At 53.8% G+C, this 16,588-nt stretch overlaps 1 protein-coding gene across 2 annotated transcripts in view; it reads left to right on the top strand.

Moving 5' to 3' along the window:
- The window catches only part of PEBP4 (phosphatidylethanolamine binding protein 4), a 74,596-nt gene that overhangs the window by 31,959 nt on the left and 26,049 nt on the right, over positions 1 to 16,588 (top strand). For both annotated transcript variants that reach the window (XM_054000733.1, XM_054000732.1), the window contains one exon: positions 3,096 to 3,194. In XM_054000733.1, coding sequence (XP_053856708.1) covers positions 3,096 to 3,194 — 99 coding nt within the window. The remainder of the gene's footprint in view (positions 1 to 3,095; positions 3,195 to 16,588) is intronic.

The following is a 16,588-nucleotide window of genomic DNA, read 5'->3' as shown; positions in this document are numbered from 1 at the left end:
AGGGATGTGGGGGGCAAAGCTGGGCGGTGCAGCTGGGTTTGAGTCCTTGGGAAGGCAGCAGCTCCTGTCAATGGTTAAATGTCGATTTTAAAGTTCCCCCCGGGTGAGGAAGCAGGGAAGGGTGGCCATGGAAGGGTGACCCAGTTGGTGTCACACATCAGCCTGGAGAAGGGAAGGCTCCAGGCAGAGCTCAGAGCCCCTTCCAGGGCCTGAAGGGGCTCCAGGAGAGCTGGAGAGGGACTGGGGACAAGGGAATGGCTCCCACTGCCAAAGAGATGGGATATTGGGAAGGAATTCCTGGCTGTGAGGGTGGGGAGGGGCTGGGATGGAATTCCCAGAGGAGCTGTGGCTTCTGTGGAGGTGTCCAAGGCCAGCTTGGAGCATCCTGGGACAGTGGGAGGTGTCCCTGCCCAGGGGATGGAACTGGGTGGAATTCAAGTTCTCTTCCCACCCAAACCATTCCAGGATTCCACAACATGGATGGGACACTCTGGGTCCTGCACTCCAGCAGCTCCTCCTTGGCCTGGGCCAAGCAGGAATGAGTGACAAAACTTTGGGGCTGCTTTTTCCCCCCCAGATTTTCATCCGCAGCAACCCAAAGTGGCTTTTTCCTCCCTTTCCCCCTTCCTCCCTTCCCATTGCACAGCAAGATGCCTCCTGTTCTTGTGCACTGGAGGAATTTTCTGATCTAAAGCCACTTTCCTCCTCTCCCAAAATCCCTGGGGCTGGCTCATGCTTGCAAAGCCGAGCAGCTCCCGTGTCACTCGGGGCTGGCTCCCGTCTGCAGCCCTGACAGCAGCTAATGCTGTTAGCCTGTGTCGAGGAGGGATTTCAGCATCAAAAACCCCCAAAATCACCACACTCGGGCTGCTCTGCTGCTTGCAAGCAGTTCAAAAACATCCCCACCCCCGTGTTTGGGGTGCCTGGCATGGCCCAGGGACGTCGCACAGGGGGTTTTGGGGAGCTGCTGCAGCCTCGGGAGCGGCGCAGGATGAGCAGCCTGGATTAACTCGGCTCGGGGAGGGCTTTGCTATCTTTAGGTGGAAGGTGAGGGATTGTGGCTCTTAGGTTGGCCGGCAGGTGAGGAAAGAGAAAAATCCCCCGGGGCCAGCCCGGCTCAGGGCGCTGACCCCAGCTCCTGTCCCCAGCGGGGTCTGGCCCTGCCGGCCCCCGGCCGCGTGCGCTGTCACCTTTCTAGGCCACAATCTGTCCCCAATTCCAAGCCTGCTGTTAGCTTCACTTGCACTCTATTCTCGTGTTTGCTGTTATTTTTTAACACTTTTTTTTCTCCCCATTTTTTTCCTTTTTTTTTTTTTTTAATAATTTTTTTTTTTTTTTTGCATAAAAACACTATCCTCTCCCCAGAGCCTGCCTGGAGCGAAGGCATGGTCTGTACAACTGCAATTATTTCGAAGAACAGATGGAGTGAGGAGCAGAAAGTCTGTTAATAGTAATAGAAATGCTACATGTTAACCTGGACAGCACACGATGACAGTCCCATGACTACACGTTCTGTTCCCACCAGCTGGGCTCCGAGCGGAGCCGAGAGATTCAGAAACGCCGAGCTCGGCTCCGCACCCTCCCCAAAGTTAGAGCTCAAATTCCTTCACACTTCCAGCGTAGGGTTTTTGGGTTGTCGGGCTTCTTCTCCCCCTCCCCTCCTCCTCTTCCTTCCTATTAAACGCTGATTTCGGCGCTGTTAAGGAATTTTGCTGCTTCTTCCCCTTTTTTTTTTTTTTTTTTTTCTTCTTTTTCAGCCGGCTGCAGCTGGGAGCGTGGTGGGGATGGTGGTGGCGGCTCAGCCTCGAGGTCCTGACCTTCAGCCTCACGTGGTGACGCCAGCACGGCCCCTTTCCCACGCTCACATCTGCAGGCTTGTTGTAATTCCCCCACCCTGGATGATGCCAGGCTGGGATTTATGGAGCAGGGCAGCGGCGCTCCCGGGCGGGGCGCTTTGCAAGAGTTTGGGATTTTCTCTGCAACTGTTGCAAGCTAAATGGGTTGAAATCCTCATTTTCTGGTTAAAAACGGCTCTCCCTGTGGAGGTGGGGTCTTCAAGAGGTTTATGAGGCATGTGGGATGCCAAGGGGGGGGGGGCACAGGTTATGGCAACACCCCAGGGGGGTTTTGCCTCTTTACCCCAGCCAGAGGTTGGGAAACAGAGCAAAAATATTGAGTCAGCCCCAGGAACCTCGCTGTGCAAATCCCTGCCCGGTTTCACAGGGCAGGGGACGCAGCCACAGAGCTCCAGCTAATTCCAGTGGGAATTGCAGGGCTAAATCCCGGGGCTGTTTGTGACAGCCCAGCCCCTGGGGCGGCTGGAGCAGAGTGTGGCACCGCTGGCACCCTGACAGACGCACCTGGAGGTTTTATTTGGATATAGATCCCTTAATCTGCGTGCTTGCGGGATAATCTGGTGCCTGAGGTCCTGCCAAATCCCTGGAGATCAGCAGGTTTTCCCTCCAGAGGTCACTTCCAACCCAGCTCCATCCTCAGAGGACAAAAATATCCACGTGGGCTCTGTGCTGGTGGCACCTTTGGGTGCTGGGTACCCTCAGTGGGGACCTGGGGTGGGCTGTGAGGGTTTCCTGGGGGCTAAACCAGTGTTATCCATAAATCCCAGCTCTCTTTGCTCAATTCCATCACTCAGGAATGGTACTTGACTCCCAGGTGCTGCTTGCTGCAGCATCCCAGGAACATCTTTTGGTTATTTTGGGATGTTTGGGGTAGAGTCTGGCTCCCCACAGCCACCCTCATGGAGGATGGGGTACCCAGCTTGTCCCAAACCAAGTCTGGATCCCAAAAATACCAGAGTGGCTGCAATCCTGCGCCTCAGTGGGATGTGGTGAGGAGCAGAGGGAATTCCCCTCGATGCCTTTTCTTTGGAGGAGACAGAACCTACATTTTTCCTCTGGAAAGATTTGGGATTAAATCCATCCTCAGCGGGTTTGTGGCCTCCCCTGGCGCCCGTTCCTCGCTCACCTCTGTCGTGATACCACCAGCATGCTCCTGCTGGGAAAGAGTGGAAAAATGTGGATTTGGGGGCTTCTTGTTGTCACCCCATGGCCACAGCATCCTTCTCTCCTCTTTTGCAGAACAAGAAATACGTCCTGGTGATGGTGGACCCCGACTCTCCCAACAGAGCCAACCCCCTGCACCGCTTCTGGAGGCACTGGCTGGTCACCGACATCCTGGTGAGTCCACGGGGTCCTTCCCAAGCCCCCGGGCGGGGCTGGATTCCCATGGGATGCAAACTCCTCCCGGTGAAAGCCCGGAGGGGAGGACGAGTGTTTGCCAGAGAAATGTAAATGGTGCTGGGCGCGTAGGGAAGTGCTTCCTCAGGCTAAAAAGAGCCAGGCTGGTCCAAAAATATTGCTGCTTGGGTTTTTGGGTTTGTTGGGTTTTTTTTTTCCCTCCTTCTCCTAAGGAAATGCTGGAAAAAAAAAACAAACCCAAAACCACTTTGCCAATTCCCCACCACCGGTTTTCTCTGCGGAGACAACGCGTCCTTCCAAACAGCTCCTGCTGCTGGTTGGGTTTTGAGCTTTAAAAAGTGGGTTTGGTGAAAATCTCAATTACTTTTCTTGCTTTTAATTTATTTTTTTTTTAATTACAAATGGTTTGAATTCAGTGAGAAAACAAGGGGGGAAATGAGTTTGGGATGAAGTGGGGCACTTCCCAGCACTGTGTCCATGGGATGACTCCTTCCCCCAGTCCCGGTGTGTCGTGGCTTTGCTCCCAGAAATATTTTGGAAAAGCAGTTTTTTTCCCCCTCCTGCTTGTTTTTATGTGTTCAAAAAATGCGATGTTGCAGCCCTAAATCAATCTAACTGATAATCTGGGTACTAAAGCCTAATTAAGATATCAATTAATTTGCAGCGTGCATTTAACAAGAAATATCGCATCATTCTCCTCTATTATTCTCTGAAATTACTGCTGAGGGCTCTTTGTACAGATACCTTAATTAGACTTTTTATTGTTAATGGGCATATTAAGCAAATTAAAACGGGATATTAATACTTTCCATGAATTCCATAATTGGCTGAAAAATAGGAAGCATCGGGAATAATTGCAGGAATTTGTATACAAGGCTTGGGGTTTTTTTTCCATGTTGTTTTGTGTTTTTATCCTTCACAGAAACCCTTCTGCATTTCTAACAACAGGGTCCTGAAAGTCTCTCATTAATTTTAATATTTACCAAACGCAAAGGAGCCCAAGCTCCTGTGTTTCCTTCTGTACACAGATCCTTCGGAGCCGTTCCCTCTTGCTAATTATTGTGGTTTTCCTCTTTTTTTTTTTTTTTTTTTTGGAGTGTAAAATCCTTTAAGCAAAGAAGGGAAATGTGGGATTCAAACCTCCAGCACAAATGGAAGGTGGGATTTTTTTTCCCCTGGCGTTTGAGTGATGCCATTTGTGATCTGTAAGGTCAAAAATTCTGTGTTAGGCCATGAAAGAGGGTGGGGAAAAAAAGGAGATTTTTGGGAAGGAAAAGGGTTTTCCCTATCTGCCAGGGATGGAGTGAATCCCAGCCCCAACAATTCCTTAAGCTTTCTTATCACGAGATAAATACATTTATAAATATAAACACACACATCTGAGCAGGGATTTGGCCTCGGTGCTCTTGATGGTCCCTTCCAACGTGAGATATTCACTGACTCCATGCAATATTCTATATAAATCCTATATATTGATATGATCCCTATAATGATGGGATAAATATATCCCCTCTATCTCCCGTGGGTGTGTGTATATGTATCTCTCCTCTACACACACAGAAACGCGTATAAATCCCCCAAATCCCACAAATGCACAAGGAACCACCAAGAAAATCATCCCCGCCCCATGAGGACACCGCGACCAAACCACCCCAGCTCGGTCCCCGTGGCTGGGGGTGCAGTGGGGGGGGTTCTGGAGTGTCTAGGAGGAGTTTTCCCGATCCCCCAGCCCCAAATCTGGGTGCGGAGCCGGCGGGCTCAGCCACATGGTGTCTCGTTGAGATGCAGATCCTTGGGGGGATATGGAAGTCTTGGCTCCGAGGAGCTTCAGCTGACAGCCTTATTTGCACACTGGCTCTAAAATAACCGTGTAGGCTTTACATGACACCTTCTGTTGCTTTGGTGCAGAGAGGGGCTTGCAAGTGCCTTTCTCCGGGAGGGATGGGGCGGCCGGTGCCGTGCCGGGGGGGCTGGCAGAGCCCCCGCGCCCGCTGGTGCCCCGGTGTCACCCCAGTGTCGCCCAGTGTCACCCCAGTACTGAGCCAGCATCACCCCAGTATCACCCAGTGACACTCGGGCATTGCCCAGCAGTGCTTGATACCAGCCCAGTATCACCCAGTGTCACCCCAGTATCACCCAACGTCACCCCAGTATCACCCAGTGACACTCAGGCATTGCCCAGCAGTGCTTGGGTACCATCCCAGTATCTCCCAGTGTCACCCCAGTATCACCCAGTATCACCCAACGTCACCCCAGTATCACCCAGTGACACTCGGGCATTGCCCAGCAGTGCTTGGTACCACCCCAGTATCACCCAGCGTCACTCCAGTATCGCCCAGCAGTACTTGATACCACCCCAGTATCACCCAGTGTCACCCCAGTATCACCCAGCATTGCCCAGCAGTGCTTGGTACCACCCCAGTATCACCCAGTATCACCCAGTATCACCCAACGTCACCCCAGTATCACCCAGTGACACTCAGGCATTGCCCAGCAGTGCTTGGGTACCATCCCAGTATCTCCCAGTGTCACCCCAGTATCACCCAGCATCACCCCAGTATCACCTCAGTATCACCCAGCAGTGCTTGGGCACCAGCCCAGTATCACCCAGCGTCACTCCAGTATCGCCCAGCAGTGCTTGGTACCACCCCAGTATCACCCAGTGTCACCCCAGTATCACCCAGCATTGCCCAGCAGTGCTTGGGTACCACCCCAGTATCACCCAGTATCACTCAGCAGTGCTTAGTACCACCCCAGTATTGCCCAGCATCACCCCAGTATCACCCAGCATCACCCCAGTGTCACTCCAGTATCACCCCAGCATCCCTTGGGTGTCACCCCGGCATCCCTTGGGTATCACCCCAGCATCCCTTGGGTGTCACCCCGGTATCCCTTGGGTGTCACCCCAGCATCCCTTGGGTGTCACCCTGGCATCCCTTGGGTGTCACCCCGGCATCCCTTGGGTGTCACCCTGGCATCCCTTGGGTGTCAGTCCAGCATCCCTTGGGTGTCAGTCCAGCATCTCTTGGGTATCACTCTGGCATCCCTTGGGTGTCACCCTGGCATCCCTTGGGTGTCACTCTAGCATCCATTGGGTGTCAGTCCAGCATCTCTTGGGTGTCACCCCAGCATCCCTTGGGTGTCAGTCCAGCATCCCTTGGGTGTCATTCTGGCATCCCTTGGGTGTCACCCCAGCATCCCTTGGGTGTCACCCTGGCATCCCTTGGGTGTCATTCTGGCATCCCTTGGGTGTCACCCCAGCATCCCTTGGGTGTCACCCCAGCATCCCTTGGGTGTCACCCTGGCATCCCTTGGGTGTCAGTCCAGCATCCCTTGGGTGTCACTCTAGCATCCATTGGGTGTCAGTCCAGCATCTCTTGGGTGTCACCCCAGCATCCCTTGGGTGTCAGTCCAGCATCCCTTGGGTGTCATTCTGGCATCTCTTGCGTGTCACCCCAGCCTCCCCCCAGCATCACTTGCGTGTCGCCCTGGCATCCCTCTGGCATTGCCCAGGCTTTGCCATCCCCCAGTTTGGAGGGAAGCAGCTCCAGCAGCACTAAATGGGTGCTGCAGTACTTTGGCACGCCACCAGCTTTGGGGTTTGGCTCGGGATTTGCTCTCCCAGGTGGGTTTTAGGGATGGAACCATCCTGTCCCCTCGGCACCGCTCGCCGTTCCTTATCAGCCGCTGCTCCGTCGCCGCTCTGATTGTCAAACAGAGAGATGCTTTCACTCCTATTCAAAATAATTTAAATAAAAATGTTGCTACAAAGTGGAATAATATCTTTTGATGAATGTTTTTAAAGCCCTTTAGGTTTTCATGGTAATTTGCAGTGTAAAATTATTTAGAGATAAGAGCCAAATTAGCTCTTATAGGCGGAGGTCGATATGTCCCGTTATCCATGGAAGCAGTGTTTAAATATAATCAGCCTTTACTCTAATGCAGCATAATTGTTCATTTGAAATAGCTTTTTTTTTTCTCTCTCTTTTTTTTTTTTTTACTCCATTCAATGAGTCATTAAAATATTCAAAGGATAATGCAGTGAATTGGAAATGAATTTATCACATTATCCTGTACATACTGTAGAGCATCAGGTAACCAGGCAGAGTCGGAACCGGTTTACAGCGAATCCCCGGTAAACAAGGTTTTCCATTTTGTATTCAGTGGGGAAAGAAAAAGAAGGGAGAAAATACTGCCCTTCAAATGGAAAGCTTTCCGTCTTTATTCCCCCTCCTCGGGGAGGAGGAAGGGGGAGGGCGAGAGCAGCGAATTTGTACTCCACTAAAGCCTCGCCGCTTTAACTTTATTTTTATCAAAATATGTTTGTAACAGAAAGTCGTTATGGAAACGGGTTCTGCCAGCCGGGAGAAATCCTGCGCCAGGATGGAACCGAGCGGGACCCGCCGGGCTCTGCTGCCACCGGCGCCGCTTGGATCAGCCACCAACCCCTTCCCAGGGCAGGGCGCTGGGGAAACTGAGGCACGGAGCTGCCACAGGCAACTCTGGGGTCGGATAGGGGAAGTGCATCCGATGTTTTTGAAGGAGAGCCATTCCCACCCATCGCTCATCCCGGCCTTCCCCGCACTGTGGGTGCAGCTCTCGCTGCTCCAACCCCTCCCGTGGCTTTGGCGGGCAGGGTGGGGATCCCACGGATGGGCACTGGCGCAATTGGGTGCCGAGGGATGGTGGCACCGCTGTCCCCAAGAGGTCCTGGCAGCACCGCTGGCCTTCCCCGCGGTGTCATCCCCGGCGGTGGCCGCGCTTGTCACCGCGCGCGGCGTCGCCGTTGATAAACAGGCTCCGGGTTGCAAGTGTCACCATAGAAACAGGTGCTGTCTTAAGCAAACAAGGGCTTTATTAACCTTAAAAATTATGGGGTTTTTGCACAAGGGAAGGATGGAAACGGAGCTGCAGGGCACAGGCTGCTCGCCTCTGCCCGTGGCTCTGTCCCCTGGCCCTGTCCCCATCCCAAAGGGACGTGTGCTCTGCGGGAAACTTTTCCTCTGTGGCACACGGAACGCGGCTCCAGCTTCTCCAGAACGCTGGATTTATCAAAAATCAGAGAGATCAGCTGTTAATTGCTCACTGCTGCTGTTCCAGCTCCTCGGTGAAGAGTTGTAGGGACACCTTGGGGACACTTTTGCCAAGCACTCATGATCCAGGTGCATTCACCATCCCAGCAGGAGAAAAAAGTCAGGGCGAGGACTGATTTTTCATCATTAATTGATGCTGGGGGGAGGAAAATAATCAGCTTTTGGGTACCCTGCAGACAGGGAGGTTCCACATTTTGGGAGCTGCTGGAGGTGCTGGGGCAGCTTTCCTTGTGCCATGCAGCATCCATGATTCCCACAGATCCATGGAATTGTGGGATCGCTGATCCCCGCCTCGCTGGGGGGGAGAAGGGGCAGATGTAGGAGTTGGTGCCCTGCTATTGTTCCTCCTCGCTGGAGCCCTCTCGACTCTGCTTTTTGGTGATGAAACCGAGGGTTTGAAAGGGAAAGAACAGAGGGAAATGTTGGTTTAATTGATGACTTGGCTCCTCGGAATACTCAGTTCCCTGGTGTGAGTTTCTGTCGCTGCTCGTTAATGAAGCCTTTATTAATAAAAGAAATTAGAAAAAAAAAGAAAAAAAAAAAAAACAAAATAAGTAAAGAGACTGCAGCTCAGGGGGAAGTTTTCTTTGCTCTCCAAGCTCCTATGGAAGGAATTCTTCCCTGTGAGGGTGGTGAGGCCCTGGGATGGATTTCCCAGAGAAGCTGTGGCTGCCCCTGGATCCCTGGAAGTGTCCAAGGCCAGGTTGGACAGGATTTGGAGCACCCTGGGACAGTGGAAGATGTCCCTGCCCATGGAGCTGGATGAGATTTCGGTTCCTTCCCACCCAAACTGTTCCTGATTCCATGAATTTCTCATCCTGAGAGATGTTTGAAAGGAGATTGTGTGCCTGGAGGGAGGTTGTGGGCTGGCAGGGATCAGTTTCTTCTCCCAGGTATCAAACGACAGGACAGAAGTTGTGCCAGGAGAGGTTTAGGTTGGATATTGGGAAGATTTCTTCCCTGTGAAGGTTGTCCAGCCCAGGGCAGTGGTGAGGTCACTGTTCCAGCAGGGATTTTAAAGCCATGGGGACGTGGCACTTGGGGACATGGTTTGGTGCTGGCCCTGGCAGTTCTGGGGGATTGGTTGGACCCGATGATCTCCGAGGGCTTTTCCAACCCAAACAATTTCATGATTCCGTGATTCCGTCAGTGCTGGGGTGCTCTGTCCAGAGGGAAGTTGTGTTCCTGGGATGCCGAGGGTTAATCCCACTGCTGCACCCCTGCAAATCCCACCATTCCCACCCCGGGAGCTGCTGGCTCAGCCGCCCTGCTCGGCTTTGTGCTCACCTGGAGTGTAATTAATGCTGCCAGGTAATTGCACTCCCAAAGCCCCTGAGAGAGCTGGCACTGAGCAATTCCCACTGGGACCAGCAATGGCTCTGCTGAATTTTGGGAATGTCCATCCCACAGCCGGGATGCAGCAGGGACAGGGAGGATGGAGAGTGTTGGTTGCTCCCTTTGAGGAGTAGGAAAAAGGGGGAAAGCATCCCAAAATCTCCCTTCCTTCTTGGGGGGAGGGTAGGGCAGGCCTGGGACACGCAGCCGTGGCTTTGCTCCCTGGCTCATCCCTTGGGAATGCTGCTCCCTCCTCCTGGGAGCCGCGGGATGCCAGGTTCAGCACAGAGGTGCCTTTTAGCATTATTATCCTAAACAATCCTAATAATCCTAATAATCATGATGAACGGGGTGTTAACGATGGCTCCGAGAGGCTCCCGGGGCCGCTCGGATTTATCCACACCCCAGCCTTGTCCCAGGGCTGATCCTCACCCTGCCATTCCCTAGGGATGAACTCAGGGTGAAGCCACAGCGCTGAAGTGTTCAACACCCAAAAACCTGCCAGGTTTTGGGGTTATTTGGGATTTTTCCACACTGGCCAAGAGTTGCTCCCTCTGCTCCATGTCCACAGCAAGGATCCTTATCCGGATGGGAATTCAGGTTTTTTTTCCCCTCAATGCTTCTGTTTCATTTAACATGCAGAGGCTACTAATTTGTCACAATTCAATAAAGCCAAGGTTACAAACACTCTGGCTGCTGTTTATTTAAACGATGGTTTGTTAATTAGCTCCTCTTAACGAGGAGAGAATAAATCAGATAAAACCTATCAAAAAAAAAAAAAAAAAACAACGGCAGGGAGAGATTTCACAGATTAATTTTATATTCCATCTGAGGTATTCCTGGCAGCCAAGCTCCCATTTCCATCCCAAGCTGCTTCCCTGTGCAGGTACAGGTGTGTGAGGAGCACTGTGGCCCTGGGATAATGCTCGGCCTCGTGGCATTTTGCTTACCAGGGGTACAAAAAGGACTTTTCTGCCTCTTTTATGGCTCTTTTATGGCTTTTTTCTGCTGTTGGGCTCCCTCCCTCCAACACGGTCACGGTGAGGGGTGACCCTCTCTGCCTTTTCAGTTTTCCCTCTGTTTAATCTGAGGAAGTTTGGGATGGAATCAAAACTCAGATCCTGAGTAAAGTTGATGCAGTTGGGAGTTCAGGGAAGGTTTATCCATCACCACCAGCAGCGCCGAGCTCCAATCCCATCGCTGGCTCCTGTCACCAACCCATGCCACCACCACGGGAATATTTCATTTACAGCCTGTAAAACCTGTCTGGGGACGGGATTTCTTACAAACTCTTGCCTGTGTCCCCTATTTGGGGACACCTGTGAGCATCCAGGGACCTCAGGAGCATCCTGGTGGCCGCGGTGGTGGCCGGAGGAGAGCGCTGGAGCCGGGCCTACTTTGCAGAAGAGACACTGATCAATGATTAATCGGGCATGTGTGGTTGTGTGGGAGCGATTTGTGTTGGAGGAGGGAACTCCTACAGCACCCCGGTCATGAATCATTTGAAGAGCAAATTTGTGCAGTTACCAAGGGAACGGAAGAAAGGAAGGGACTTCCCTTGCCGAAATGACTCGCGCTCTGATGCGGCTGAGAAAATCGCTCCAAAAAAAAAAAAAAAAAAAAAAAAAGGGAAAAAAAAAAAAAAAAAAAGAGCCGAAGCTGTGACTAAGCAGCAGAAGTTATGTAAAGTGCTCGCTGGGAAGTGCAGGGGAGGGACAGCACATCCTGCCGCTGCCCACGGCGGTGGCGGGGGGCGGCCGCCGGCCCCCTTCTCGCCTCCCCGGGGAGCGGGGGCGAAGCCGCCGGCTGGGCCGGGCCCGCTCCCGCCCCTTGCCCTGGCTCAGGCAGCCGCTTGCAAAGGTTGGGGAAGAGCCTCGGTGTCCCCATGGAGTGCGGCAGCGTCGCCAGGCTGGGACCGCCACGCGTGTCCCACCCCTCGGTGTCACCCTCTGTCGCTGTCCCCCAGGGAGGTGTCCTAGCACCGGGCAAGGGGGGCAGTTTTGGGGTGCTTGGGGTCCCTCATCCAGCTGGGTGCGTGGAGCTGGGATTCTCCATAGGGGATGGGAAGATTGGGAAGCGATGTTTGCATGGGGCTCATGGTGCTGACCTTGCGGTGGCCGATTTGTCACGTCTCAGTCAGGACTGGAGTGGTGGCCCAGGGTGGGATCCTCTGCTCCGCTCCCCGGGCAAGGGCCACACACTCATTTTGGGGCTCAGCACCCAGATTTAAACAATGCTCGCCCAAATTTGGGGATGCTCATCCAAAGGCCACCAAAGCACCAACAGCCCCTCCACGGCAAGGGATGCGCGGGGCACCTTCAAACCCCGGGAATGTGGTTTCCCTGGGAAAAAGTTCCCCTGGGGCTGTGCGAGGCAGAGCAGCAAAGGCTGCGGCAACAGAGAGATCCGCAGCGGCGGCGGCGGCATCGCCGGAAAGATGCTTGGGATCTTTCCAACTTCCGCCCGGGAGCCCCCGAGCCCGGCGGGGAGCCGCTATCGCTCCCGAAAAGGGAATGCAGAGGCAGCTGCACGGTGAAGGAAAACCCTCTGCCTGCCCTCCCCTGGTGCCACAGACACCCGGTGTCTGAGCGATTAGTCACCGCCGAGGCTTCCCTCCTCCACAGCAGAGCCTGTCCCCCCACACAGGGAGCCAGCGGAATGCTTAATTGGAGTTCCTCACACCTACCCGGGGGTAGCCTGAAACGAAGTGACAGCGCCGAGCGAAGCGCTGGAGTCAGACCCCGGAGCTGCGGGTTGCTATGGAGTCCCCGGGTTTGGATTTTAGGGGGAAAGGAATTGTGCGGATGGGTACGGGTGGTGGTCCCGTCGGCAGGGTGATCCCGTGGGATGGGGAAGGTGCAGGGCTCGTCCCTGAGGGGTTCTGCTCCTTGACGGGATGCTCGGCCCCAAAAAGGTGTTTTGTGCCCCATAAAACTGTCAGGATTTGGGATTGATGAGAAAATCTGTAAGGATTCTGAATCCTGGGTATGGCAGGGCAGGGAAGCTCATCCTTGAATTCTGGGCATGGAAAAGGGTCAGGGAAACTTATCCCTGAATTCTGGGCATGGAAAGGGTCAGGGAAGCTCATCCCTGAATTCTGGGCATGGAAAGGGTCAGGGAAGTTCATCCCTGAATCCTGGGCATGGAAAGGGTCAGGGAAGCTCATCCCTGAATCCTGCGGATGGGGAAGAGGGTAAGAAATCTGATCCCTAAATCTCTTGTGTGGGAAGGGGTAAGAAAACTCATTCCTTCATTCTGCAGTATGGGAATGGGTCAGGGAAGCTCATCCCTGAATCCTGTGAATGGAGAAGGGGAGGAAAGCTCCTCTCTGCCTTCCATGCACGAGGAAAAGGGTAGGAAAGCTGATCCCTGCATCCCATGCTTGGGAAGGAGTAGGAAAACTCATTCCTTCACTCTGAAGTATGGGAAGCGGGCAGGGTACCCCTGCATCCTGTGGGGGGGAGGAGGTTGGGAAGCTCAACATGGCTGGGAGCATCCCACAGGACCCAGGCAAGCTTTTCCTTCCCAATGAAATTCCTTTGGAACTCCCAGATGCATCAGGAAAGTCCCTGGTGACCGTGTCCCAGGGGTGGGATGTCTGTCCCAGGGGTGGGATGTCTGTCCCAGGGATGGCAGGACAGTCCCCACAGCCTGGGTCTGGAGGCAGCAGGGCTGGAGTTGGACCAAAGGATTCATTTTCCTGCCTGAAATTCCCAGTGAAGATTTTAAGCCCTTTAAAAGCAGTTCCTCCTCCCAGTGGGGCCGAGCACCACGGTCTGGTTTGATCAGCCAAGGGGACAGAGCAGCACTGGGACACCCCTAAAAGTCCCATATCCCCCTTCTCATGGCAGCCCATCACCTTCATCTTCCTCCAAAATATATTTGGCTTCAACTTCCAGGTGTTTTTTTTTTATGTAAAATGTGGAGAGTGGGGTCCCAGGACCTGAGTCCCCACCTGTGCCCCTCACCTGGGGGAGCCTGGACGTTTGCTTTCCCTCAGGAGAAGGAAATTACAGCTTCATTCCCATCAGGAACAACTTCTTTTCCTCAAAACAGAGCAGGAAAACAGGATATCGTTTGTGGTTTCATGAAAAAGTCATCTTTTTTTTTTTTTTTTTTTTTATTCTCGTCACTTTAGGTTCTATTTAAAATTTGGGTATTCTGAGATGGAAAGTTATTTCAAAAGGGCAAAAACACGTCAAGCTCCAGAAAACGGTGAAATCAGCTCCATGGTGGCTTTTTTTTAAAATTTTTTTTCTTTTTAAAATTTTTTTTTGGAAGCACAATTCTCCCCCAAACTCCCCCAGTGCAGGATCCTGCTCTTGCCCCAGTGCTGCTCGAGGAGCATCCTGGTACCAAAATGCCATTTTTCACCCCGATCTCTCGCCCAGCTGATGGTCTGGGTGTATTCCTGAGGGATTTTCCACCCTCCGGAGCCTCTCAGTTGCCTTGAACCCGACCCCAAACCCGCGGGGGTGGCGAGGGACGATCGTTGCAGCCCCATCGATCCCATCCGCCAGCTAAAGGGCCCCTCATCGATAAGGCATCGACTCTCACGGGGCATTCCCACCTTAAAAAGATCATCTAGAAGCGAGAGTGATTAATTAGTGTCTTGTAAAAGACTCGGAAAGGAGGTGGCCGGTAAATGCGAGAGCAATTAAATCCGCAGTGCCCGAACGCCTCCGACCCCTCGCCCGGCACATCGATCCCCCTCGGCAGCCTCTGGGGTGGGCTGAGCCGGGATCCTATCCCCCAGGCATGGGGAAAAATGACTTTTCCCGGCCTGGGAAGTGCTGCCGGCTCTCGGTGCAGGCCGGCCCCTGCCGAACGCGATGGGTTCGCTCCCCGCTGTTTCTCAACGAGAGGGATGGAACAAGGTAGGAGAGCGAGGGAAAACCCTCCGCTGGCTTCCCTTGATGAACTGAGCTAATTTCTCTCTTAATGGTTAGCTCCGGAGCTGAATGTGAGGCTTTCCTCCTGCACAGCAAACCCTCTCCCACACACAGACAAATAGGCTGAATATTTAATTGGAATTCCTCACACCTACAGGGTAAAGCCTTGTCAGTAGAAATAGAGCCCATCGCCAGCTGGCATCCCCGCACGCCACCCACCTTCGCTCGGAAAAAAGAAATCCCTCCCCGTCCTCCCCTCTTTTCCACACCCCCACGGTGCCCCCCCGGCCGCGGCGGGATCTGCCCCCCACTCCCGGGATGCCCTGTCCGGGATGGGGGTGCCCGGGCAGCACCCGGCCCTACAGGTCCTGCCGGGAGAAGATTCCAGCGGTTCGACCCCTGCCGGGCGCTGCCCTGGCCCGAGCAGCCCCACGGGGATGCCCCAAAAAGCCCCCCTGGGAAAGTGGGGACCCCAGGGCAGGTCCAGGCTGGTGGCAGGGGACTGGGAGCACCAGAGGGCACTGCCAGGCTGTCCATCCCTGCCATCCCTGCCAGCCCAGAGCCATGGAACGCTGGAGAGGATGGGGGCTGGCAGGGGGATGTGGAGCGCCCCTGTTTGCCAGCCCTGGGGGTGGCAAAACCACAGCTTGCACTCCCTAAAATGACTTTCCTTCCTGTCCCCACGCTGTCCTGGCTGCTGTGGGATGTGATCCACGTGGGAGCACTGCCAGGGAGTGCAGTACCTCAAGGTTCCCCTTTCGGGGCAGGTTCTGGGCTCTCCCTTGGGGCTGCAGGTGCTGGTAACCCGGCCCAGAGCAATCCCCCAGTTCAGATTTTCCAGGGATGGGTGAAGTGGGAGGAGGAAGGAGTTGCCCTGTGTGGACTCCTGCACCAGGGGACCACCCAGCGCCAGGCAGAGTGTGGCACTGTCCCCATGGTGGCACTGTCCCCATGGTGGCACCATCCCCGTGATGTCACAGCACACTCAGACCCTCCCCTTACCTCTGGGAAGGCCAGGGATGGGGCTGTGTGTTCCCAGCTGGATCCACAGCCCAGGCCTACAGGATTTGGGGTGGGATGATGGCAGTGCAGGGACAGGGATGTTCCACCCCGGTGTTTCCTGACCCTTGGGATCACCAGGATGGAGGAGCTGCTGGGGACAGGGATGTTCCACCCCGGTGTTTCCTGACCCTTGGGATCACCAGGATGGAGGAGCTGCTGGGGACAGGGATGTTCCACCCCGATGTTTCCTCACCCTTGGGATCACCAGGATGGAGGAGCTGCTGGGGACAGGGATGTTCCACTCCGATGTTTCCTCACCCTTGGGATCACCAGGATGGAGGAGCTGCTGGAATGTTCCTGCCTGTCCTGCCCCTGCCCCTTCCCACCTCCATCCCGTGGGGCAGTTCTGACTCCAGAGCATCCCTGGGCAGGGAGCTGGGTTTGCTCCTCTTCCAAGGGATCTGGAACCTCCCGGAGGAGGAGGAGGAGGAGGAAGGCAATGGGTCATGACCCCTGGGACACTCCAACACCACACTCTGCCTTTTATGCTCTGGAGAGCAGTGCTTGCATCCCCCTCATCCTCCCAAAATTTCCTTTGCTTTCCCAAAGAACTGCTCTTTTCTCATCCCCCTCTTTTCCGTTTCTGCTCTTCTTCCCTCTCTCCTTCTCGTACCTCTCTCATCCCAGGTTTCAAAGACCCCCCCCGCATCCATCCCCTGCAGGGACCTGCCACCATCTGTGGTTTTTCTTTTCCCTTTTATTTTTCCCCCTCTTTTTAAAGTTTCCCGTGTCTTTGTCTTAACGAGCCAGGTTAAATATTCTGTAATCAGTGTAATAATACACCTGGACTCGCTCGCGAGATATCTGCCTTTTGTACTGCGACAGGACATTAATAGTAATTATTCTGCTTTGTAATTGGAGCTTTAAATACTAATTCAAACAGCCAGAGGAAAACCAATTAGTGCTAATTTATCTCTATGTGTTTTGGAGAGCCTGTGTCTGTCATACTGTGAAGAAATAGGTTGGTAATTAGTACAGTTGGGTGGTAGAT

Source organism: Vidua macroura, chromosome 28 (assembly GCF_024509145.1).
Source record: "Vidua macroura isolate BioBank_ID:100142 chromosome 28, ASM2450914v1, whole genome shotgun sequence".
Taxonomy (NCBI): Eukaryota; Metazoa; Chordata; class Aves; order Passeriformes; family Viduidae; genus Vidua; species Vidua macroura.
The sequence above is the reverse complement of the archived record's forward strand: the minus strand, read 5'-3'. Positions and strand labels throughout refer to the sequence as shown.